Source organism: Tachyglossus aculeatus, chromosome 14, assembly GCF_015852505.1.
Source record: "Tachyglossus aculeatus isolate mTacAcu1 chromosome 14, mTacAcu1.pri, whole genome shotgun sequence".
Taxonomy (NCBI): Eukaryota; Metazoa; Chordata; class Mammalia; order Monotremata; family Tachyglossidae; genus Tachyglossus; species Tachyglossus aculeatus.
The window spans coordinates 37,100,271-37,125,819 of NC_052079.1; the positions used below are offsets into that span (position 1 = coordinate 37,100,271).

General features: G+C 39.3%; 1 protein-coding gene across 1 annotated transcript in view; it reads right to left on the reverse strand.

Moving 5' to 3' along the window:
* The window catches only part of EEA1 (early endosome antigen 1), a 98,359-nt gene that overhangs the window by 22,233 nt on the left and 50,577 nt on the right, over positions 1-25,549 (reverse strand). The window contains exons 10-19 of the mRNA XM_038756018.1: positions 19,365-19,481; positions 14,144-14,482; positions 12,917-13,066; positions 11,878-11,997; positions 10,826-11,029; positions 9,385-9,585; positions 7,023-7,136; positions 6,364-6,519; positions 3,683-3,822; positions 582-912 (exon numbers count right to left, since the gene is read on the reverse strand). Of these exons, the coding sequence (XP_038611946.1) occupies positions 582-912; positions 3,683-3,822; positions 6,364-6,519; positions 7,023-7,136; positions 9,385-9,585; positions 10,826-11,029; positions 11,878-11,997; positions 12,917-13,066; positions 14,144-14,482; positions 19,365-19,481 (1,872 nt within the window). The remainder of the gene's footprint in view (positions 1-581; positions 913-3,682; positions 3,823-6,363; positions 6,520-7,022; positions 7,137-9,384; positions 9,586-10,825; positions 11,030-11,877; positions 11,998-12,916; positions 13,067-14,143; positions 14,483-19,364; positions 19,482-25,549) is intronic.

Consider the following 25,549-nt stretch of genomic DNA (forward strand, 5'->3'; position numbering starts at 1 on the left):
TATCTGCCTTTTGAGGAAAATCAGTTTCCAACATATTTTATTATCCCCAAGTAGAAGCATGAGCTAGAATGACCAACTTTAATGAGCAAATCATCTTATAGTGCCTAAACATTTAAAAATCACATGTCTGTAAAGTGCAATTTTAGAGCACATCTAATGCAGACTGAAGCTTAGCAATGGACAATAAGGAATTAACCAACTGAACTATACCCTACATAAGTGCAATGATTGTGTTCAACAGTCCCAAATTTTAGAAGTCTCATGCTCTTTGTACTTTTCTGGGATATTTTGTTCTCAGTATTGACTAATTTGTTCTAAATTATCTAAAGTTTTCTTTAGCACAATTAAGTAGGGAATTCCGTTTCTACTCTAAATTGGTGTTTACCACAAAAAAATACCTTACAAACATTCAGGTCCGTACCTAAAAATTCAAATCATTCTTCTTCAACTGAGGATAAAAAACTCATTATCAGCACTGGAAGTTAATTCATTGGAAATGCACCAATGGACAATAACAAATTAGCAACTGAAAATTATCCAATATAATTCTTTTTTTAGCAAAGCAACTGTGAAGAACTAACCAATTCTGCCAAAGCTGATTTTCCTTTCTGCTTTTCTTTTTCCAATTGATTCTTTGAATCTTTCAGTGAATCAGATGTTTTTGATAATTTGTCTTTGGTGCTGGAAAGTTCCTTTATTATGGTTTCTTTCTCTGATTTCACTTTTTGCATTTCTGTCACTGATGCCTGAATCTTGTCATCGAATTCTTGATGTTGCAGCTTTACATCTTGACTTAATTTCTTAATTTCTTGCTTAAGACTTTCTTTTTCTTCCTCTTGCTTGGAGAGCTGCTGCTTGGCTTGTTCGAAGGCGTCAGATTTTTTCTTTAAATCCAAATTAGCTGCAGATAATCTTAATGTAAAAGAAGGAAACATTAAAAATGATTTAAATGCTACAATTTCTGATTTATTTATATATTTCATCATGAATTAATCCATGCTTTCAGAATGATTAATCAACTTACTTTTATATTGGTATTTGTTAAGCATTTACTATGCACCAGGCACTGTACTAATAAGTGCTGGGATAGATGCAGGCTAATCAGGTTCAGGTTGGACACAGTCCCTGGCCTACTTGGGGTTCACAGTCTTAATTGCCATTTTACAAGTGTGGTAACTGAGGCACATAGACTTGCCCAAGGTCACACAACTGACGAGTGGAGGAGCTGGAATTAGAACCCAGTTTCTTCTGAATCCCAGACTGAGGCTCTATCCACTAAACTAGGTAGGCTGTTTACTCCAAGTAAATAAACCTTCAAGTAAAACATTAAATTGTACAGAAAAATGAATACCCAACACAACATTTCAGTTACCTCTGGCTACAGAGGTGTATAATGAGTAATAAACCTTCAAGTAAAACATTAAATTGTACAGAAAAATGAATATCCAACACAACATTTCAGTTACCTCTGGCTACAGAGATGTATAATGAGTAATGGCCAAGATCTCCTTGAGAAGCAACACGGCCTAGTAACTAGAGCTTGGGCCTAGGAGTTGGAAGGACCTGAGTTCTAATCCCAGCTCTACCACTTGTCTGCTGGGTGACCCTGGGCAAATCACTTAACTTCTCTGTGCCAGTTAGCTGGGATTGGAACCCAGGTCCCCTAAGTCCTAGGGGACTTCTCTAAATATGTTCTACAGAACTCCAACTCAGGATACGTTTAGGGGATGGAAAGAAGGGTGTGCTGTGACCTAGAACTGATGCTGCTTTATTATTTCAATTGCTGTTAGTACTTTCGTCTAGCTTTAGTTGGGAAATTCTTTTATCGGAATTTCTCAGTTAAAACAGAAATTCTCTTGGGGCCAGCCAAAGCGCTCAGGGCCAGAAAGCAGCGAATCTCCAGACTCAGGGCTGGATTAGATCAATGAACCCCAAACAGAACCCATTTCTGGCTGGGGTCGTAAATTTGCGGAACCATATGGAGACAGGAGTAACAATAATAAACAATAAAATCATAATAATAGTAAATGCGGTATTTGTTACGCACTTACTATGTGCCAGGCACTGTTCTAAGCACTGGGGTAGATACAGGATAATCGGGTTGGACAGAGTCCCTGTCCCACATGGGGCTCACACTCTTCATTCCCATTTTACAGATGAGGTAACTGAGGCCTGAAGAAGCGAAGTGACTTTCCCAAAGTCACACAGCAGAAGCGGAAGAGCCAGGACTAGAACCCAGGTCCTTCTGATCCCCAGGGCCGTGCTCTTTCCACTAGACCATGCTGCTTCCCTTAACTTGAGGATACAAGATTGGGAACCCTGGGCTAGAAGCAAATCCTAGTGCAAGCAGGTTTAGGTGACTTCTCCTAGAATTTCAGCCTAGAAAATCCCAAGGGTTCAAGCAAAAATCACCATAGCCTAAAAGGAAAGGTTCTTCCTTCCTACAATTTGCTTACACAGAGCAGGAAGGAGTGGAAAAATAAGCCGGTGGATAACCGACAGTCAACAGAGTAAACTCTTAAGAAAACTCTCTTCTAAGGAAACAAACATTTGGAACTAAAAGTGGAATAAAAAGTGAAAAGTGAATTAACCTTTTAAAATATGGTCCCTTAACTCACAGGATGACTGAAACAAGGGATTTGGTCAAACCTACCCTAGCCATTCCAATAACCTGATCAACATGGCATCCTTTCTAAGCAGGATTCTACTCCAAAGGTCATTCACCTCTCTAATTGTAGCAACACAAATATAACGAGTTGAAGTGGACAACAACACTCACATTCACTGCACAAAAATTCTTTGTGGTCTCTTAAATTCTAGTAAATTCAGCAATCCAGGATCAGTCATTCAAAAGAAACAGTTTGTCCTATTGGAAAGAGTATGGGCCTGGAAGACATGGATTCTAATCCCAGCTCCTTCAGTTACCTGCTGTGTGACCTTGGGCAGGTCGCTTAATTTCTCTGTGCCTGAGTTTACCCATTTGAAAATAGGGACTCAATACCTGTTCTCCCCGCCTTTAGACAGTGAGCCCAGTGCAGAACAGGTACTATGTCCAACCTGATTATCTTGTATCTACCCCAGCGCTTAGCACAAAGTAAGCACTTAACAAATACCATTTTAAAAAATAGCACCTAATATTTCCTAGTAACTGCTATTCCCTCAACTACATGCCCAATTGTTCATCACTAAAATTACTGACAGCCAAACAGTATTTATTATTTTATTATTATTACATTTGTTAAGTGTTTACTATGTGCCAAGCACTCTTCTAAAAGCTGGAGTAGATATAAGTTAATCAGGTCAGACACAGTCCCTGTCCCATGTGGTGCTCACCGTCAAAATAGGAGGGAGAATAGCTAGCTCAATCCCTATTTTACAGACAAGAAAACTAAGGCACAGTGAAGTGAAGTGACTTGCCCAAGGTTATACAACAGGCAACTGGTAGAGCAGGGATTAGAACAAGGCCTATACTTTTTCCACTAGGCAACACTGCTCCTCCTATCATGAGAAGTCTTGTTTTTCAGGTCCCTAGCATTCTTAATTGGCAAAATGCAACTAAAATAGTCAGAATGTCTATTTCACAACATCATTTCGGTATAATATAGATATGTAAAGTCTTTTAGGCGGGAATATCAAAATAGGCATTTAGAATTCATTTTCATTCATTAGAATGTTTGCTTACAATTCTTTTTCTGCCTCCAATTTTTTACTCAATTCCGTCGTTCTGAGGTCTAGCTCTGTATACTGGTGTCTTTGCTGTTGCAGATCCTGTAAAGCTTGTTCCTTACAAGACTTAACTTCAAGAATATCAGCTTCAAGTTTCTACGGAGTAAAGAGAGTTATGTTCACTTCAGTGGTTATTTTTTTGCTAATAATTACACATATCATGCCCAACCCGAAAGAATTACCTTAATTATTCAATCCATCAATGGCACTTATTAAGCCCTTAACCTGTGCCCAGCTCCCAACTAAACCCTTGGGAGAGTTAAGGAGGCACAATTCCTAACAATTTAACAGGAAACAGGTGCAAGATTAATAACAGATGGGGAGCAAGAGAAGACAAAAATGAAAAGATGTATTTGTAGATAGCAAATGCTTAAATAGAAGAGTATGCAAGGACAGAATATGCAGAATGGTTATAAGTGCAAGACTGCTGATGTGGTTGTTGGAAGAATTTCCAGCACAGTAAAGCACTCAATAAATACCACTGATTGCTTAATTGGTTGACCTTGGGAGGAACAAAATGAATTGGGGAAAGCCTCCTGAAGAAGATGTGATTTCAGAAGAACTTTGAAGATGGAAGAATTATGGTCTGGCGGAGGAGGAAAAGCAAGACCAGGGTCAGAGACAGTGAGAACACAAACCAGTGAGCAGATTAGCTTGGAGCGATGAAGAGGGCAAATTGGGACGTAGTGATGGAACACACTAACAAAGGGGACTAAGGGGCAGAAGATACCTGATGGAGTACCTGAAAGTAGTGGTCAAGGGTTTCTGACCGATGCTGAGAAATACGTTTTGGGGAGAGATGTGTGCAGAATGATGGTTTAGGAAAATGCTCTGGGCAGCACAGGAGAGATGGAGGGACTGGAAGCAGAAAACAGGCTCAAACAGTAGTCTAGCCAGGATATTCTAAGTTCCTGGGCAAGGCTGGTGGCTATCTGGATGGCGTGGAAAGGGCAGATTCAGGACACCAATATCTCTATTATTGGATGGATCATTCTAGTGTAAAAGAGATCTCCCTTTCTCTAAGATTGTTCTTTTTCTTTTGACTTCCATGCCTCTCACTGGATTAGCCCAGCCCACTACCGGGGTCCCTGGTGGTGTGTCGTAGAGTGTGCATTTTTTTTAAAACTTTTTTGCCCTTGAACTTTCATTATCTACAAATATCACTTTTGCAGCGTACCACGTGATGATGAGAAATCTCTATAGTACACGACCTGGACAGGTTTGTGGTCATTATCACCATCCTGAGCAAAGTTGCAAGACCTGATGATTTAAAGACAGGATTTAGATGCTCTTTGTTTTGGGAAAAATCCCTCTCCATCACTGTGGTGGCAGATGAGGCTTAGAGCACATGCCTAGGAGTGAGAAGAACCTGGACTCTAATCCTAGCTCCACCACACGTCTGCTGTGTGACCTTGGGCAAGTCACTTCACCTCTCTGGGCCTCAGTTACCTCATGGGACAGGGACTGTGCCCAACCTGATTTAACCTGTATCTACTCCGGGGCTTAGAACAGTGCTGGGCTTAACAAGTACCACAATTATTATTATCATTATTATGTAGTGGGTGGCTTCACAGTCAGTCACCTGCTAGGATCAGACCTTCCAACTCTGTCCAGGGGAAGAAGGGATTGACTGGTGACAAGGTGCTGCCCCCTGAAACAACGATCCTTGACTACATATTCATTCATTCAATCATATTTATTGAGTGCTTACTGTGTGCCGAGCACTGTATTAAGTGCTTGGAAAGTCCCTGCTGTGGCTCCTGTTGGGTCCCAGGTAAGGACACAGTGGTAACTGATGCTGCTGAAATATTCTGTTTTGTGACCACAGGCAGAACCTGTCTCTCTTCCAGCTACCTTACAATGTTACCACTGGGCAGAGGGAGAACAGGAGAGAAACTATGGATGGCTCAGGACAAACCCTCAATACGACTAGGAAAAAAAAAAAAAAATTTCACGCATTGTCCTGCTGGTGAGAGGACTCACCTTTCGTCTCCTAACCGTTAGTCTCTGAGCAATGTTCTTCACACAAAGGGCAAAAAAAATGGGGGTGGGGAAGGACACAACCTTCATGGGCAAAGTGGACAAGTGCATCAGGGATTTTTCTCTCAAAGACACCCTCATGGATACACCCCCTCCATTGGCAGCATAATATTTAAGCCAAAGGACAACTCCTGTAAGCTATTCCACTAAACTATAAGATCTTTGATTGGCAGGGATCGCATCTACAAACTCAATTGTATTGTATTTTCCCAAGCACTTAGTGCAATGCTTTGCACACAATAAGCACTCAACAAATATTACTGATTGATCATAACATAAAACATGCCATGAATGTTTATAGAGATATGTGTGTGTTTGTAAACATATAAACACACACATAACTATATATATATATATATATGTACATATACATATATACAGATTAATTACAGTGATTAAGCATTTAAGACAGACTTCCAAGCACTGAACATCACATAGGTTGGATATCTGATGATCTAGCGCTTTGCCTAGAATACATAAAACTTTTGCCATTGAAAATTCCACTACTGATGTCCTCCTTTTCCTTTTTTCTTTACGAAATCATGAAGTTATTAGAAATATACCATGTTTTATAATTCTGAATCCTTTTATACAGACCTTGAGCTGTCCTTCAAGACCCTCAGCTTTCTGTTCTAATGAAAGATGCTTTTCTTTATATTCTTTAAGCGTAGTTTCCAGCTGGACACAATACTCTTGCTTGTCATGGAGTTTAGCAGTAATTTGATCCAACTGAGTATTAATCTTATTTAACTCCTTCGAAGAAAACATAATTGAAAAGTGTTTTTAGGTGACTGATTTTTATATGCAGCGGAAATACAATTGTATTCTAGACCCATTGCCTAGAAGTGAAATATTTTATCCTGAGTCAATGGGATAAATGGAATTAGGTTCTTGAAGTATCGGATTTTTCATAATTTTTGCAAGTAGATGATAACTATTCAAAATGTATGTGAGGAGGAAGTTGGTATTTTACTATGTATCTTTGCTAAATAATAAGTGTAAAATTAAAACATTCTTTGAGCTAAAATATTTTTTTCAGAAAACATGACAAATTATAATTCATAAAATGCATGCAAACTAAGCATACCATAATAGCAGTATTAAAATGCCTGAATATTTAAATAAAATACTTTGGACATTGGTAAAATGTCTTTATATAGGGTTTATAATTTTTTTAACCAGGCATATTATCTCTCTTTTGGATTCATAGTTATTTCCTGAATCTCAGGGCACTGAGTTGCATTTATTTTCTTTACCTGTTGCTTATCCTGTAATGCATTTTGTGCTGTATCCAAATGATTCTGAAGATCTGCTCTTTGAGCAGTTTTTGCTGCCTCAGCTGACAACAATAATTCAGTTTTTGCTTTAATCTGAAATGTAAAGTTATTTGCTTATATTATTTCAGTTATTTATTTTCATTTTTTTTTAAAAAAAATTCATTGTTACTTCCCCAACACTATCCTGCTGCCTGCTGCTTTAACAGTTGATCTCTGTAGGGAGAAATTTCAGAATCCTGCCTTAGAAATAGACAGAGAATTGAGCTAGGTGCACACTTCATTCAACTTCTCTCAACTTTAATTTTTTTCCTGGAAAAATCTGGAACAGTGGTGTACCATAAAAAGATTATTGAATCATTGGGCTTTCTCCACGAATTGTCCAACAGAAGCTTTCCCCATTAATATTCGGGAGGCAGGGAAATAAGTTTCAGTTCCTTTCCTTTAATCAATTAGAATATTTTCAAAAACTAACTTGAATTAAAAAGTTGGTCCAAAAATATCAAAGATACTGAAAAACAGAGGCTTTGTAGACATAAAAATATCATGACAGTATACTTTGATCTGAATTATCCAGATACATCACAGAGATATTTTTCTGCCTTGAAAGAACAAGCCAAAATACTGTTTGGGCTTCAATTATCTAGTTAATCACATTCTAAGAGAAATCAACTTGGGTAGCCTCTAATTAAAAACTACCTTCAAAATTACACTTTCATCTTATGATAGTTAACAAGATAAGAAGAAAGGAACTAGGACACTTTGATTTGATTAAAAATCCATAAAAAAACCTGGAGACTATGAAAGCGATGTTGATGATTATGATGAAATTGTCTGTCTTAAGAGATAGGTGAACCTGTATTCGGTCACACGGACACTGGTACTGAGACCTAGGAAGAAATAGTAGATTATACTGTTTTTGGCATGCTGAAGCTTGAATTCCCTAGAAAGACACTTACCATACTCTTAATATCCCTTTCACAACACTACCACTAGAAAGTTTTGGCCCACACAGTCCTGACATCTTAGTGGGATAAGAGGGAACACTACATTAAAAAATTTCACTGTTTACATGTCAAAAATTCTTACAGATGCATACTGTCATTTTATAAACACTTAAATCATTCTGCATGTAACCAGCTTCATTTTTTTCTTCATCCACTAACACCACCAACTCCTCGGAGCACGTGAGAGAATGCTTTCTACCGAACCCCTACGAAGCAGCGTGACTCGGTGAAAAGAACATGGGCCCGGGAGGACAGCGGACCTGGGTTCTAATACTGACTCTGCCACTCGTTTCTTGTGTCACCTTGGACAAGTCACAACTTCTCTGTGCCTCAGTTTCTTAGCCTGTATAATGGGGATTCAATCTTTCTCCCTTCAACTTAGACTGTGGGCCCCCCCTCTAGACTGTAAGCTCACTGTGGGCAGGGAACGTGTCTCCCAATCTGTTAGAGCGTACTCTCCCAAGTGCTTCGTACAGTGCTCTGCACAAAGTGCTCAATAAACACCACTGACTGAGGTGGGACAGAGACTGTGTCCCATCTGATTAACTTGCAAGTGCTTAGAACCGTGCTTGACGCGTATTAAGTGCTTAATAAAAACCACAGTAAACCAATAATGTCACTGTTGGTGACAGATATGTAACAATTAGGTTATGCACTAGGTCTAAGTTGGGCTGGAAGGGCTATCAGTCCAAGCTCCCAAACTTGGTACGTGCCACAGACAAACTTCTCTGCCTGTCGCAGTGACGTCCAGTAGCCCTACGGGCCCTGACGCTTAGAAGTTGTTCACTGCACTGGTGGCCACCACTTGGGCTCTGTTATGGGTGGATATACACCTGTTCTCATCACCAATCAATTGATAGGCTGGACTGAACCAGTTGATAAGGGTGTCTGGTTCACGAGCTGGATTTTGCCAGTCAGGCAGTCATACTTACTGAGCGTTTACTGTGTGCACAGCACTGTACTAAGCACTCGGGAGAGTACACGGGACGAAGCATCGTGCCTTGTTTTATATACATCCCCCAAAACAATTTTCTTTGTTTCATTATTACCACCCGACATTCAGTAGGGTCAGTCAACAGGATGAATAACGAGAATTAAAAAAATGAGAGGGACACTTGGGCACCAGAACCTTTACAAAAAAAGTACTACAATCAGGCTTTTACAATTTCAACTCAAAAATAAGCAAAAGAAAGGAGAGTGAAGAAATAAACAAGGAATAAGAACGTAACAGATTTCATTTCTCTGGGACTTAGGTTGAACGTATTAAAGAATGGCTTCCTTTATTCTCCCTGAACTCATAGGGAGTTCATTCGTTTTAAAGCACAATGCGACATTACCTGTAAGTCAAGTTGGGCCACTTTCTCTTTGCTTTCATTTAGCTGGCTATTTAGCTCAGTGACGCTGGTTTCTAGAGAGAGCACATGGTCTTCGGCCACCCTCAGATGTGCCTTCTGCTCCTGCACCTGTTCGTGCAGATTCTCCTGGGCCTGTTTGTGGCTTTCGGACTGATTTTTCAGCTTCTCTGTTAGTTGAGTTACCTAGCATACATAAGCTGATCATAAATTTCAGTGAAGAAATTACAAGACAAACAACATTCAGCCATGGAAAGATACAAAAGAATGGCCCATTCCACTAAAACTTCCCCTTCATTATTATATTTACTGTTGTTCTCTCTAATAGACTGTGAGCCCATTGTTGGGTAGGGATTGTCTCTATTTGTTAACCAACTGTACTTTCCAAGCACTTAGTACAGTGCTCTGCACACAGTAAGTGCCCAATAAACACAATTGAATGAATAAGAGACTCACATTTTCTATTTTGAAAGAGTCATAATTTTTCCCTCCAAACTAGGGGGCAGAAATCAGTTGGTGCACTTTACATAATATGTGTCCAAGGGAAAAGACACACACTAATTTTCTTAATAACTTCAATATCATATGCAGCAAGAGTTGAATGCAAAATATATTTTGGTAGTTAAGACCCAATCAATTCTTTCTTGATGATAACTTATTTCAGCTTAAAAGGGGAAAAATAAAAAATAGCCATGTTAACATTTTTGATTTCCAGGCCTTCTGTGTTCAGTTCTAGCAAATGATGCTTTCTAATGAAATGTCTTTCAGTCAAGTTAATATTAATGGCATCGCTGAGACTTCTGAGTGAAGTTACTTATCACTGAACCAAACTATTACCATGCTTCCTTATAACTGTCCCTTTCACCGTCACAGGGAATGCATATTTTTCACCAGGAATTTCAGTATACTGAGTCACAATTAGTACATGTAGGAAATGAATCGATCTCCTAAGAGCATTTTTCCCTAACTCCACCCAGTAAAAAACAGAAATACCACTAGAATTACACGTTTTACCCAAATTACTGTTGACAATACTTAAGCAAGCTATGACTGTGGGAGACCTTTCAAGGCATGCTAAAAGATGAATTGCAGATGCACAGAAGGTCAATGCCTATAAAAGTGTAACAAAGCTTAACGTACTATAATTTAGTTTGCTTAGTACATTATAATTTTAACACTATGAATCAATGCTAAAATGAATCACATAATGAAGAGTAAAAGCACAATTTACAAATATGTCCATTGAAAAATACAACCCATGCAAAATCAAGACAAAGAAATAGACAAAGGCTATTATTGGTCGGACAATGCAGAATAAAAAATCACAAACAACATGAATGTACATTTAAAATAGACATGTGGTTTTAGATACGATATTTAACATGGATTAAGTTTGATTAATACAGCAAGCTCACGGAACTCTCACCTGCTCCTGTAATGTATGATTTTTCTCTTGTAGTTGGTTAAGAACGGCAGTCTCCCCTTCCCCGGCCTGAATCTTTGCATAAAGGTCTTCTCTTTCTCTTTCCAGTAAGGAAATGTTTTCCTTACTCTTTTGAAGCAGGGCCTCCAGGTTTTGGATCTTTTGGTCTTTGTCTCCAATTTGGCGCAAAACTTGCTCCAAATCATTCTGGAACAATGTAAAATGCCTTCCTTAAGGATTGAGACCTTAAAGGTTGTTCCTAATGCATAAAATGCTAGGTATCAAACTTCACACTCAAGTTTTCACAGACAATACAGTTCAAAAACTGAACATGCATTACCCAAAATTACTATCAGCCAATGATGTGCTTGTTGGTTCTGAGTGAAGGGATGGGAATGGGGTAGGGATTGAAAAGGGGGTGGGCGGTCAAACCGGACAGGATTTGGGAGCAAAAGGCCGGCAGGCTTCAAAGAACTAAAGAATCGAAAGGTCTAACTGGGACCTTTCCCATTTGACTCCTCTTTACTCGTTTCAGGCTACTTGGAAGCTCTCAACAATAATAATAATAATAACGGCATTTGTTAAGTGCTTACTATGTGCTGAGCACTGTTCCAAGCGCTGGGGTAGATACAAGGTAATCAGGTTGTCCCTCATGGGGCTCACGGTCTTCATCCCCGTTTTACAGATGAGGTAACTGAGGTACATAGAAGTCAAGTGACTTCCCCAAAGTCACGCAACTGGTCAGTGGCAGAGCCGAGATTAGAACCCTCGACCTCTGACTCTCAAGCCCAGGCTCTTTCCACTATGCCACACTGCTTCTCAATGCTTGTGGGAGACCTAGGTTTCAGCCTAAAGAACTAGGGGAGTGAAAACAACAGCTGCACCCTCAGGTGGGAACTAATTCGTACGGGCACTGCCCCTCTTGATCACTACAGAGTTGACAACTAGGCTATCAACTTGCATCTTAGGGAAACAAAGACCATTTCTCCAGCAACTGAGAGAGCAAACTGTGATGCAACATTAGCTCGGAAAGGGTAAGTGTGAATGGCTTTTACCTGGGCTTCTCGCAGTTTTGCTGTTGTGCTTTGCTGGAGAGCCTGTTGTTCTTGGTGCTGTTGCCTTGTTTTCTCTAACTGATGCTGTAATTCAGTGAAATTTGTTGTTTTTTCCTTCACCTTTAGAAAGGACAAAAAATAAAACTGCTGAAAACTTCTGCGGTCATAATGTACAGGTGCATTAACATTCATTTCTTCATATCCTGGAACATTGGGTTATCGTACCTACAATCTTTATGGAAAAACAATTCTACACTACCACATTCTCCGCAAGGTGTAAATAAATACGGTTCTAGTGGAAGAGCTGGCACACAAAAATGGTAGCTGTGCCCATTTCAGAATGGCATGACTGCCTGAGCCCCAGCAGTTGCCACACTGCTCTTGAGTTTCCCTCATCCTTGTTTCCCAAATGCGGAGGTGGAACTCACTGCCACATCTAGGCCCACCATAGGTTCCCGTTACCCACAGACAAGAGGGTATTTAGGTCAGCAGAGCAGAGTGTGTCACATCAGAAACCTCAAGAATCGTAGAGTGGTCTCGAGTGGAAGTGGACCACAAAACCTCGGTGCAGCTGATAACCAAGGCAACCAGAGGCCAATGTGCCAGAAAAAAAGAGTGTCATATGGTCCTTTCTGGTTACACATTTGGGCTGTGCTTCAAGTCGCTTTTTTCTTCCTCTAGCTCCAAAATCAGGGCCCCTTTTCAGCCTCAACATCCCTTCCCTTATTTTCCTTTCCTAACCTTCTCTCTGACAAAATATTTTCCTCTCTTGACTCTTCCTGTTAATATCTCCATTCTCCAAGGGAGCAGCGTATGTGCCTAGGCTGACCCTCACAGACAGCGACATCAGGTTCTATATGGAGATTTTAGAACAATTTCATCTCCTAAAAAAAAAGTACGTCTTACAGTCCAATAACAATGCAACACTTTACTGAAAAACTCAAGTATGATAATAACGGTAATAATAACTGTGATATTTGTTAAGTGCTCACTATGTGTCAAGCAGTGTAATAAACACTGGGGTACATCTAGTACATACCTGCTCTTCAGAACGAGAAAGTTTGAGCTGTAGATCAGCCACTAGTTGTTCTTTGTCCATCAGTTTTTCACTGGAGAGCTGTCTTTGTTCCTTAAGCCTTCCATGGGCTTCTCCTAGTTGGCGCTCTGTTTCCAGGAGTTTACTGTGCAACTTAAAAAGAACAAATCATTTTGCTCAGTTTTCCCCAACAACCACCCTAAGATTTAAGTTTCAGTATACAATACTTAAAATTTCCATGGATTTTTAGCCTATAAAACTGAAATCTTAAAACAAAAACCCTGAATTTTCACTGCAGTAAAGTAAACTGGGTACAAGTTAATCATGTTGGACCCAATCTCTGTCCCTACTGAGTCTCACAGTTCAAGTAGAAGGAAGACCAGGTATTGAATCCCCATTTTGTAGCCGAGGAAACTGAGAATCAGAGAAGTTAAGTGGCTTGCCCAAGGTCTTACTGCAGGGAAATGGCAGAACCGGGATCAGAACCCAGGTTCTCTGACTCCGAGGCTAATAATAATAATAATAATAATAATAATAATAATAATAATAGTATTTGTTAAGCGCTTACTACGTGCCAGGCGCTATACTAAGCGCGGGGACTGAAACAAGTAAATCAGGTTAGACACAGTCCCTGTCCCACATGGGGCTCAGGCTATGCTGCTTCCATTTAATGTACCATAGCAATAGAACACATTCAACAGAATAGTATCAGAGACATTCTCAGCCATCCAAAATAACCAACAGTTTACTCCCACTGCCTAGATGGGGTATTCATTCATTCATTCAATCGCATTTTTTGAGCACCTACTGTGTGCAGAGCACTGTACTAAGCGCTTAGGAGGTACAAGTTGGCAACACATAGAGACGGTCTCTACCCAACAACGGGCTCACAGTCTAGAGTATCTATGACACTAGGAGTTTGGCACACTCAGTGTGAAATGCTATTTCTGGATGAGCACACGGTCAAAGAAGAGGAGTGGTGGGAAACCAACCACAGATAGATTTTGAAGGCCTCCCCAACACCGTTTACATTCTGACCCAATCCTGGGAATTCCCATTAGGCCGGGAGTGGACGGGACGGAAAGGGTAGATGGAATGACAGGGTGTAGCCCAAATTTTTCCAAATTCACATATTTGATTATATTATAATTAGCACACCAGTTACGCACAGTAGGAGAATTACTGAGAAATTAGATAATCCAAAGCATATGAAATTTGAAAATGCCTCACCTGATTGATCTCACCCTGAAGCTGAAGGCTATGCTGCTCCTTTTCCTCTCTCTGTTGCTGTAGTTGTTTAAACTCTGCCTTGAGATGCTGGTACTTGGTCTCTATTTCTGATAATTCCTCTTTAAGTTTCTGACTTGCCTCCCCCTTTTCGCCAAGCTCTAACTGTATCCTCTGGACAGAGGCTTCCGAAGCTGAAAGTCTTGCCTGAAGTTGTTGACAGTCCAGATCTTTTTGATGAAGGCTTGCTTGTAGGGTGTTTTTACTCAGGGATTCTTCATTCTGCTTTTCCTCTAACTTGGTGTAATCTAGTTCTTTCTTCAACAACTTTTCAGTTAGATTCTGCAACATTAAGTAGGAATTCAGTTCCTTTTCAGCTCACCGAAGCACTCACTAGACTATTTAAAGAACCATAAAATAAAGAATGGTTTGCACTGTATAAAGATTACCAATCAGTATTGATGTGAATGTTAAAACAAACCTTCAAGGCCACATACAGCAATGAAGTGTGTTCATTTACTAACAGGTTTAAATACTCTTTTGGCTGGCAACAAAAAATTGAACACAATACAGGTCAATCTTCGCATGTCAGGCAGCCAGTCATTTATCATCTTTCCAGACACTCCACGTGCCTGAATAAAGGCCAGTGCTAATAGTGTTATCACTGAATACCGTGGGTACCTGTGACAGCCAGTTCCTCTGGGCCCCACGCTTAGGAGTGGGAGGAGGGAGCCAGAAAATTCACTCTGTGGTCCCCACCTTGAGGGAGGTGTAAAACTTAGCCAGGCCAAGCAGAGAGAAGGATTGGGGAGGAAAAATGGGTGCCAGGCATTGGAGAAGATGATTCTCTGCCATCTTGGTGGTGGGCCCTATTCTTGGGAGAGCAGATAAGCTCATGCTGTGGACCCTGGACAAATGCAGAAGCAGCGTGGTGTAGTGAATACAGCAACAGCCTGGGAATCAGAAGGTGACGGGTTGTAATCCTGGCTCCACCACCTGTCTGCTGTGTGACTCTGGGCAAGTCACTTCACTTCTCTGTGCCTCAGTTACCTTATCTGTACAATGGGGATTGAAACTGTGAGCCCCACATGGGACAGGGACGGTGCCCAACTCGATTTGCTTGTAACCACCCCAGTGCTTAGTACAGTGCCTGGCACATAGTAAGCATTTAACAAATGCCATCATCATTATTATTAGTACAGGGTACAGAGAGAGCGATTGGAGATTATCTAGAATGAGAGGTAGGAAACCCTGGAGGTTTGGGATCCAGTGGCTAGAGATTCCAGAGGAGGAAGGCAAGTTGTTCTCCCATTTTAGATTTTAAGCTCTTTGAGGTAGGGCTCATTTATGCTAATTTTCATTGCTTACTTTCTCCAGCATCTACGAGAGTAATGGCAGAATGAAGTGTACTTTATGAGTAACTGTGGTGATAACGGTAAGCTGAAATTCACAAGTCTAAATTATTCTCATATTCAGACAGTGCTCTACAAATAAAAGTCATAGTGAACGAGTACACCTAGAGGCTTTTCTAATAGGTTTAATATGTGCTAATGTTAATGCAACACATATTTTTGGAGTACTCTGATTCACTAATTAACATTAGCTTGGTGTCTTGGACCTGTAATTAAATGTTTACCATTCTCTGACTTTTTCGTAGAAATGTTTAAACAAGGGTTACTGAGTAAGGCATTAGAGATTTGATACCTGCTCAGATATTCGAGGCTTTGAAAGTTGTAGACTAAAAATACTAATTGACCAGGTAATCCAGTACAAATTACCTAACTCAATACCAAAAATGACACATATGCAACTCTTTCACTATTTAAATCCTGCCCCTTTCTAGAATTAACTGTCAGTCTTGGGTCTCAATGGAGTTTCCTTTTACTATCATTACACAATCTTTAGCAATCTTGTTTTAACATGTGACATGACTCTGAATTTAAAATCAATTCTCCAAGGTGTAAGGTTAATACATTAATCAAGTGCAGGCACCTATCGGGTTTCTTGCATCCTGACCTTTTGGTGAAAAGTTCAATTCAGTCTTCCAGACGGTAAGACCGTTGTGGACAGGGACTGTCTCTCTTTATTGCTGAATTGTACTTTCCGAACGCTTAGTACAGTGCTTTGCGCACAGGAAGCGCTCAATAATATGACTGAATGAATGAATTCAAGCTGAATCCTTCTGAACCTACTTTCACAGAGCCATTGGCTCATTTTAGAAATAGATTTCTTTTCAGTTCACAATAGTAGGTTTTTGACTAAACTCTTTCCCATAACATATAAACTTAAAAATCATGAGAACACAAAGCTATTGAATGTCGAGCCAAAAAGCATTTAGACTTTATGAATACTTGGAAAGGACACAAAATATCCCGATTTGTTAGCAGTCGGCACTATGATTATTTTTATTATTATTGTTACTGCCTTTGTTAAGCTCTTAACTATGTGTCAAGCGCTGTTCTAAGCCGTGGGGTAGATACAAGTTAATCAGGTTGGACATAATCCCTGTCCCAAATGGTACTCAGAGTCTATGCTAAGTGATATTTGAATTAGGCTTGAATATTGCTTGAATATGAATAAACTGCAGACTGCCACCCATCAATCAATAGTATCCTATTTATTTTATTTTGTTAGTATGTTTGGTTTTGTTCTCTGTCTCCCCCTTTTAGACTGTGAGCCCACTGTTGGGTAGGGACTGTCTCTATATGTTGCCAATTTGTACTTCCCAAGCGCTTAGTACAGTGCTCTGCACATAATAAGCGCTCAATAAATACGATTGATGATGATGATGATGATTTACTGAGTGATACTGTGTGCAGACCACTGTTTTAAGCCCTTGAGAGAATGCAATAAAGTTAGAAGACAAGATTCCTCAAGGAATTTACAATCTAATGGTGAAGGCTGCCATTACAATAATTTATAGACAGAAGGAAAAGGGAAACGGCAGAGTTAGTTGCTTAAGAAATAGGTAACAAATGTCCATAAAGTGCTATAGGAAGTTGTGAATATGCTTCAGAAATGCTGAAGTGACAGTTACAGGGGATATAATCTAGGAAGACTAGAAATTACTCTGCAAAGACCTCCTAAAGGAAATGTATTTTCAGGAAGAGCTTTGAAGATGGGGACTGCACGTTCTGGCAGATTTGAAGAGGGAGGGAGTTCCAGAAAGGGAAAGGACATAGGAAAGAGGAGGCAGGAGGAAAACAAGATACAATGAGCAGGTTACCTTACATGAATTAAGAAGAGAAAGACAAGTAGGAAGGAGAGTGTTGATTGAGTTCCTTTAAATGGTATTTGTTAAGTGTTTACTATGTGCCAGGCACTGGGGTAGATACAAGATAACTGGGTTGGAAACAGCCCCTGTCCCACACCAGGCTCACGGTCTTAATCCCCACTTTACAAATGAGGGAACTGAGGCACAGAGAAATTAAGTGTCTTGCCCAAGGTCACCCAGCACACAAGTCGGGGAACCAGGATTAGAAGCCACACTTTCAGACTCCCAGAACCGTGTTCTATCCAGTAGGCCATGGTACTTCTCCAAAACCAATGATTAGAAGTTTTTGCTTGATGTGAAAAGGAATGGGTAATTATTGGAGGTTTTGAAGAGTGGGAATGTGAGAATAATATTTTAGAAAAATTATCCCTGCAAAAAAAGTAAGTACTAGAGAGAGGACTGATGAAAGCTGAGAGACTAGAAAAAGGTGGATTCAGTAGTCAATCAGGATATGACAGGTGCCTCTTTCAATGTGGTGGTCGTCTGGCTGGAGAGAAAGATGAGGATTCTGAAATGTTACGGAGATAATACCAACGGGCTTTGGAGGCGGACTGAACATAGGTGATGAAAGAGAGGATAATGGGCTTCAGAAACAGGAATGCTGGTGGTGCTGCCAAATCTGATGGGAAAGTTATGTGGAGGAGAGAATTTAGAGGGGAAGACAAGGAGTTCAATTTTGGAAGTATTGAACTTGAGGTACCATCTTTTTTCTTCCAGGTAAATACTTCACCCTGAATCTAAATATCCTCTTTTCCCTCAGACCATTTCTCCCACTCCAAATTCAATTCCAGTGTCAAAGAGTAAAACTTGGTCTTTCCTTCTCAAATGCTCTTTTTCTCTCAATTTCCCAGGGAGGTGCCAGCATATCCCTGGTCATTTAGAGGCTCTCAATCCTCTGTCTACTTTTCATGCATTCAATGCATGGCCAATTTCAGCCATATTACTCCAAGATAAGTATCTCTGTGTCCACTTCAAAGGCTAATTCTTGTTGTTAAGTAGTTAACTATAATTGTACTTCGTCAATTTCCATTATACTATGCATTTTTAAGATTTACTTCTTGGGAAACTTTGCTCCAGGATAAAAGGATATTAGTTCCAGTTAAACAGTATTATTTTGCACAAATCTTGTATAAAATGGTCTTAATCACACTTTAGTATGAGAAATGTTCAAATGGAATTCATGTAGAAACTGTTCTTGGGTCACAAAAATTATACCCTGAAACAAACCTATGAGATACCACAGAGTATTTCTTTCTGGAGAACTCCCAATTAAATCCCGGAGTTATTTTTACACATGATATTTATACACACACATTCAAAGTCAATTAGGTTGGGGATTTCCAAGTTGACCAAAATATCTGGCTTCTCGTGCTCAAAAGATAACACACTAAAGAGTATAAAAGAGAAATTGAAGACTCACCCTCCAGCTCACAAATGTACCTAAAAACACAACATCAGGTCCTGACAAAAGCTACCATTTATATAATTTGCCTATCTTTGGTCTTTCTTTCTTGTTGGACTATTACCCATTTTACTTTCTCCTAAATTAATACCACATAAATATCAGTGTGAATTATTCTTGATCAAAACCACGGTGATTTGATGTTTAAAACTGATCCCTCCCCTTGCCATATTTTCTAGCCTCTAAGACCATAAATGTTCCAAATAAGTAATCTAGAGATACCTACTCCGTTAAGCACTGAAAAATGTTAACAAATACCTTCACACAAGGAACTGCTATTGTACTCCTTCATTTTGTACCCATAAAATGGAGGAATGGAAAACATTTGATTTTACCTACTGTGCTTAGAAATTTCACTTGCTATATTTTCCCTAACATAGTTAAAATAAAAATAAATTAGTTCATAAATGCAACTCAATTTACAGAATTACAAAATATATTTTTTAAAAAATCACACAACCACAGGCTTAAAACTTTAAAATTCTCACTTGATTTTGTTGAGCAAATTCATTAACTGAACTCTGAAGTTTCTGTAGTTCTTGAACATACACAGCAACTTCTTGAGGGCCTTTGGCAAGTTCAGCTCTTAGTTGACTTATTGTAGCCTAAACAAAAAAACTCCAGTTAGAATGAATGACAAGTTATAAACAGATGACAAGATGTTGCAGATTGTTTAGATTATTTTTAAAAAAACCTTCCAAAATGTTTAGGGCTTTTAATTTTCTGTAATATTTGCAAACATCAATGAAGAGATTATACCAATAGCCTTTATAAATGAATGTTTTAGTTTAGATTTTTAAAGTAAGCTAATTATAAGCTCCTGGTTCTGCAGTAAAATTAACATTAAAACTGTAAATCTACTTCCGTATTTGCTTTCTGGCCAATTTCTCTAAATAACTCATTTTCACTCTGCCTTAAAAAGTGAGTTGACCCGTCTCTGCACTGTAGCTATGGTGAATCTGCTGATTACCATACAATGTAATTAAGCACTGTTCTAGACTGTGAGCCCACTGTTGGGTAGGGACCGTCTCTACATGTTGCCAACTTGTACTTCCCAAGCGCTTAGTACAGTGCTTTGCACACAGTAAGCACTCAATAAATACTATTGATTGATTGATTGATTGTTATTCAAACAGTGAAGCCACCCTCCTCTCCTCCCCTCTCCACCGACACCCTCTGCCAGTCAATCAATTAATCGTATTTATTGAGCGCTTACTGTGTGCAGAGCACTGTAATTTGTACTCTGGACCATCCCAAACTGGCCGGACCACCTCGATCTGACGAAGCAGTATGGATTGTGAGGGCTGCCCATTTTCACGTAGGGTAGTAATATGTGAAATCACTATCCAACTATATCACTGGCAGTCAACTTTTTCATAGTTTTGTGATGGGACAGGAATTCACTTAGAAACACCGTGACTATGAGTGACGACAGCAAAAAAACTGCTTTGATTTCCTAGAAAAACCACTTCTTAATCTTCATTTTTACAGGTACATGCAGGAAGCCTAGACAAAAAATGCTGATTACATATTCATATATATACATGCATATACATTAATGTACTTATGTGAGTTTTTTTAATACATATATATATATATATACCTAGACATACATACTTTACACCACATATACAAAAATGATTTTACAGCTAGTAGTAAAATGTGATTTATATACATTTTTTTACTGCTTCAAGCTGCAGTTTCATAAAGACAGTGTAGCTAACAAATTAAAGGGACCAAAATACAAAACGGAATACACATGAAAAACTATTTTAAATTTACGTTTTCATTTTATTCTCCTAAATGCTCATAATCAATCATATTTACTGACAGCTTACTGTGTGCGGAGCACTGCCAAAGTATTATTTTATATACATATGTTTATATACATATATCTATATGTACATAATGTTTAACCTAGGAGCATTCAAATCTGCGATATTTAGGAGGAAGATGCTTTACTCTTCAAGGTCATGAGGGTACCATCTGATCAATGGGAATGATAATTAACCTAAATAACTGGTGAGAATTGCCTGAAAGGGGAACAACCTTCAAAGAGAAAGGGAAGCCTATTTAACTCCCGAAGTTCCTAAATAATAATCATTTCACATGCATTACTAGAAAAATGATATAAATGAATTTAAATCTCTAAAGTTTATAATGGAATACACCTGAATACACCTCAATACCACTTTTTCAAACATTATTTGTAATTAGTTGGCTAAATATTCAACACCACTTCTGGTAAATCACCAATTCACAGAAATTGCTAAAAAAAAGATGTTTGATTAATGAAGCAACCAGAGTCACGTCTCTGAGGAAGTCTTCACATGTCGCAATGCAAAGACAGAAGGTATTAATAGACAGAAGTTTATAAGAAAGCTTTCAGAAAACATGTTACCTCAAATGTAAGTGTCTCCATTAGAAAGCACAAAAAAATAATAAAATGATGGATGAAAGGTAGAAGCAAGCCGTGAAAAATGCCATTAAACACAATTTGTCAAAATTACAAATGCTACATTAATCATGATATGCCTTTTTTTAACTTAGGGACAGCTGAATTTTACAGCAGGAGACAGACGGATATAATTTCCTCCTTGCTTTCTTACTATATTTTTATTAGAAAACACATCTGCCTACACCTTATCAATTTATGACAAACTCCAAGTTCAGCTCATTCCATCAGAAGGCTATTACTAAAAAGGTACATGGTACTACTCTAACATTATTTCGATTAGAGAACACCACTTAAAAAACTAAAACTTCAGTTTCTTATGTCAGAAGCCTTAATATTTTCACCAGCCTTGGTGAAAGAAACGCTCCTGGACTCGATGTTGTTTTTTAACATTCCAGTTTATACACTCTTTGAGGACAACTAAAATTTGGACACTGGGGCAGTTTTTCCTGTGGACCATTTAAAATGTCTAGAAAAGACATAATCATTTTTTAAATTCTGCATGTTAAAAATCTAAATGGTGCCTAAGGATATTTTTTGGAATACAGTATAACCCAGGCAGAGCCACATTTTAAGGCCGAAGAAACAGATTGCTCCAACTGGATATCAAGCAAAAAGGATGGGGAGGCATACACTGATCCCATTTTTCCTGGGCACCATCCTCTCCACTTACCCACGCAGCTCCTCTGCCCCTCACCCTTCCTCTCTTCTCTTCATTCTGTCATCTCGATGCTGGAGGTGGAAGGAATCCAGCTCGAGGGGGGTCTGGATACAGCGGGAGGAAAATAACCCTACCGCTCCCAACTCTCCCTTCCCTGGTGCACCAGCTGGGAGAGGAAAGGAGAGGAAAGAGGAAGGAGAGGGTGAAGAGGAGTTAGCGTGGGAGCCACTGCAAACCTAGGAAGGCCGAAGAGGAGACAGAAAGGGATAAGAAGGAAAGGACAGAGCAGTCCTGGTCATTATGGCTTTAAATCCTACAGGGGGTTCTTTGTTCAGTTAGATGAAAGAGTCGGCTCAGGAATGGGGCCTTGAACGTGATGGGAAGAAGAGAGATCTTGGGTGGGAGGTGAGGTGATGGAGAAAGTGGTGAAGAAAAGCATACTTTTCTCAAACGCGACGACTGCCTGCGGCAGGCCCGATAGAGACAGAAGAAATGGTGAGAGGGGTACAATTATCTTTGGATCTTAACTAACACGTGGCCCTCCACCAAAACCCTCCTGTTTGGGCAGGTCCTCAGGGACCTGACACATCACCTAAGGAGACGCAATCCAGGCAGAGGTAGCGCAAAGGCGAATCTCTATGGTTCTGGGGAGGTGGAGCCTCATCTAAGATGACAGCATTGCAATGTCCCACCTAGGACTTATTTTGTATCACACACCTGCATCCAAGACAGAGGCTACAAAGACCTGAGGAGGTCTGCCTTCGGCCCAGACTAGGAGACTGTAACCTTACCCAGTGAAATTCCCTTGACCCAAATCCTTAAAAAGTAAGAGTCGGATGGATTGCTTTTCCGGGAAAAGAAAAAAAAAAAGCAAACCCCTGGCAACTTCAATAGCTTCTCTCATTTTCTTCTGTTGTCCTCAGTCATATTATCTTCACCAATTTCCGGAAAATTTCTTCTAAGAACTCAAGGAAGGACTCGGTCTTCACCTTCTTTGCACTAGCTGTGCCGCTTTGGGCAGCAATTCCCTACCGTCCACGGGGCTCGGAATGGGGGATTATTGGCTGCAGCCACATCCCAGCTCTCTGAAGATCATCGTTCCCTCAGCCCACTGCCCTGAACAACTCAGGGAAGAAATCTAGGTGCGCTACCCACTCTGCTACTGCCACACAAGGACACAATTCACTGCACTGAATGCAGTGCAGGATGAATGTGGGTCCAGGACCACTTTGGAACTGTAGTCTAGGACGACGTTTTACCATTAGAGACACGGGAATTAGTTTTGTCACGGAGCACTTTATCTGAGTCCTATGGGAAAATGACCAGGAAAGGACTGTGGGTGATGTATTTATTATCCAGCATGGTGTCCTAGCAGAGACGATGTAACCGCATATTCAGATTTTTTAATTACAGTGACGTTTTAAGTAGTCACTAAAAGTCTAAACGTTCTTCCTACTCAATGAAATTTATACATTTTAAGCTTTATAACTTTCTTTGCAATGTTTTCTGTTTCGCTAGTTTAGTTTATTTCTGAAAGTAACTATAGAAAAATGATTTTAAGAAATTCTCACTATATTAAATATTCAATATTGGTAAACAGAAATGTATCTCTAACAATGCTATCCATCACTGAACTAAACTGCTTTTAATTAAATGCATTTTCATATTGAGCTGGTGGTTTAACAACAGATGGATAAAAAAAGTAACGTGATGAATACACAGGAAGTAAAGAGCTAAGAGCAGCAAAGTTTTCTTGGAATATTTAATACAAAGATATAAATATATATCACATATATACACACATTTATTATCTATATAAAGAGAGAGATGCGCTTCTGATGGTGATATCCTAGCCATTCAAGTTAATATGGCTGTGATGGACAATATAACCTCAATCAGGGAATTCTGTGTGACTGATCACTGATCCTACATTTTTCTGAGATACCCAGTAATAAAAAAATGTAATAATTGAATGGTAATGATTTAAGGCAACATTTGAAGGCATATTTACAAGTGTGGCTATTCGAAATTTATCTACACTATCTCCAACTTGAATTCCTACAGGGTTTTTCTTCCAAAAACCATTGTATCATCACATTCATTAACTCATTTGTCCTCCACACACCTTGAAATAGTCCCATTTTAGAGATGGTGAAACAGACAGGGAAAAGTTAAAAGGCATACTTTGAGACACACAGTTAGGCAGAAAAAGTCATTTTTCATGTTCTTCAAGTCTCTATTACAAAAAACTTTAAGAATTCTCTAGAAACCCGCACTGAACATAAAATAGTGATTAATCCTAGGCAAAACAATTTTTTAAAAAATCAAGTCCTTTCAGGTTGTTATAGTTCATATTAGTACTGTTACCTGGAGATGGGGACTGAAAGATGAAAGAATTCCAGACGGGAGAGGGGGCCCACTATCCTATCACACTCACCCAGTTGCAATTTATTCTCTGTGAACAGAAAATTTTCTGGCATATTTACAAATGTTTATGTAACAACTTAGTGGTCCATTAATTTTAATATGAATTGCATGATGAACATTGTTAAAATAATTAACAAGAAATAATTTAACCTATCACCTACATTTAGTCCAGTAATGTTTTCAGTGTGAATCTTTTTTTTTATTACAAGTATTATTTTGCTTATTATAAGGAAGCAGTGTGGCCAAGAGCATGGAACTGGGAGTCAAAGCACCTCCATTCCAATCCTGGTTCTGCCATTTCCCTGCTTTGTGACCTAGGGAAAGTCCCCGATCTTTTTTGTGCCCCATCTGGAACGGGGACTGTGTCTGACTTGACTTTATCTTGTAGACAGCCCAGTGCTTAGTACAGTGCTTGGCACTTAAGTGCTTAATACAACTATTATTATACTGCGAACAGAAAGGGCTTCATTTGACTCTTGCTTTTGGAGAGAGAATTCCTCATGCACCACTCTTGGCTCTATTCAGTGCCAAATGACCATCCCCCAAATCAACTTTTTCAGTTATAATTAAATAGGCTCTTTTCTAAGGTTTGATCATAACAGTTGGGCAACCTACTTGTCCTTAGTGCTTTTCAAAGCAATAAACTAAGAGTACTTATACATCTCAACTGCGATTAAGCATTGCATTTTTACAACATAGAAAATTAAGTCAGACACAAATGTTCCTGACACCTAATTTAATGTCTTTACCTCGTTCTCATTACACTTCATTATTTTCTAATAATATAACATAGTTCCCTGACCTGTGATTCAAAATAGATTTCAAATTCCAGCTCTGCATCAATTTCCAGAGGAACTCTGAACAAAAGCTTTAATTCATCAATGGCATTTACTGAGTGTTTACTGTGTTCGGAGCACTGTACTAAGTTCTTGGGAGAGTACAACAGACTTGGTAAATATGTTCCCTGCCCACAATAGTAATAATAATAATAATAATGATAATAATAATAACTGCAGCATTTGTTAACCACTTCCTATGTACCAGGCTCTGTACTAAGTACTGGGATGGATACAAGCAGTTCCTGTCCCACATGGGGCTCACAGTCTCAATCCCTATTTAACAGATGAGGA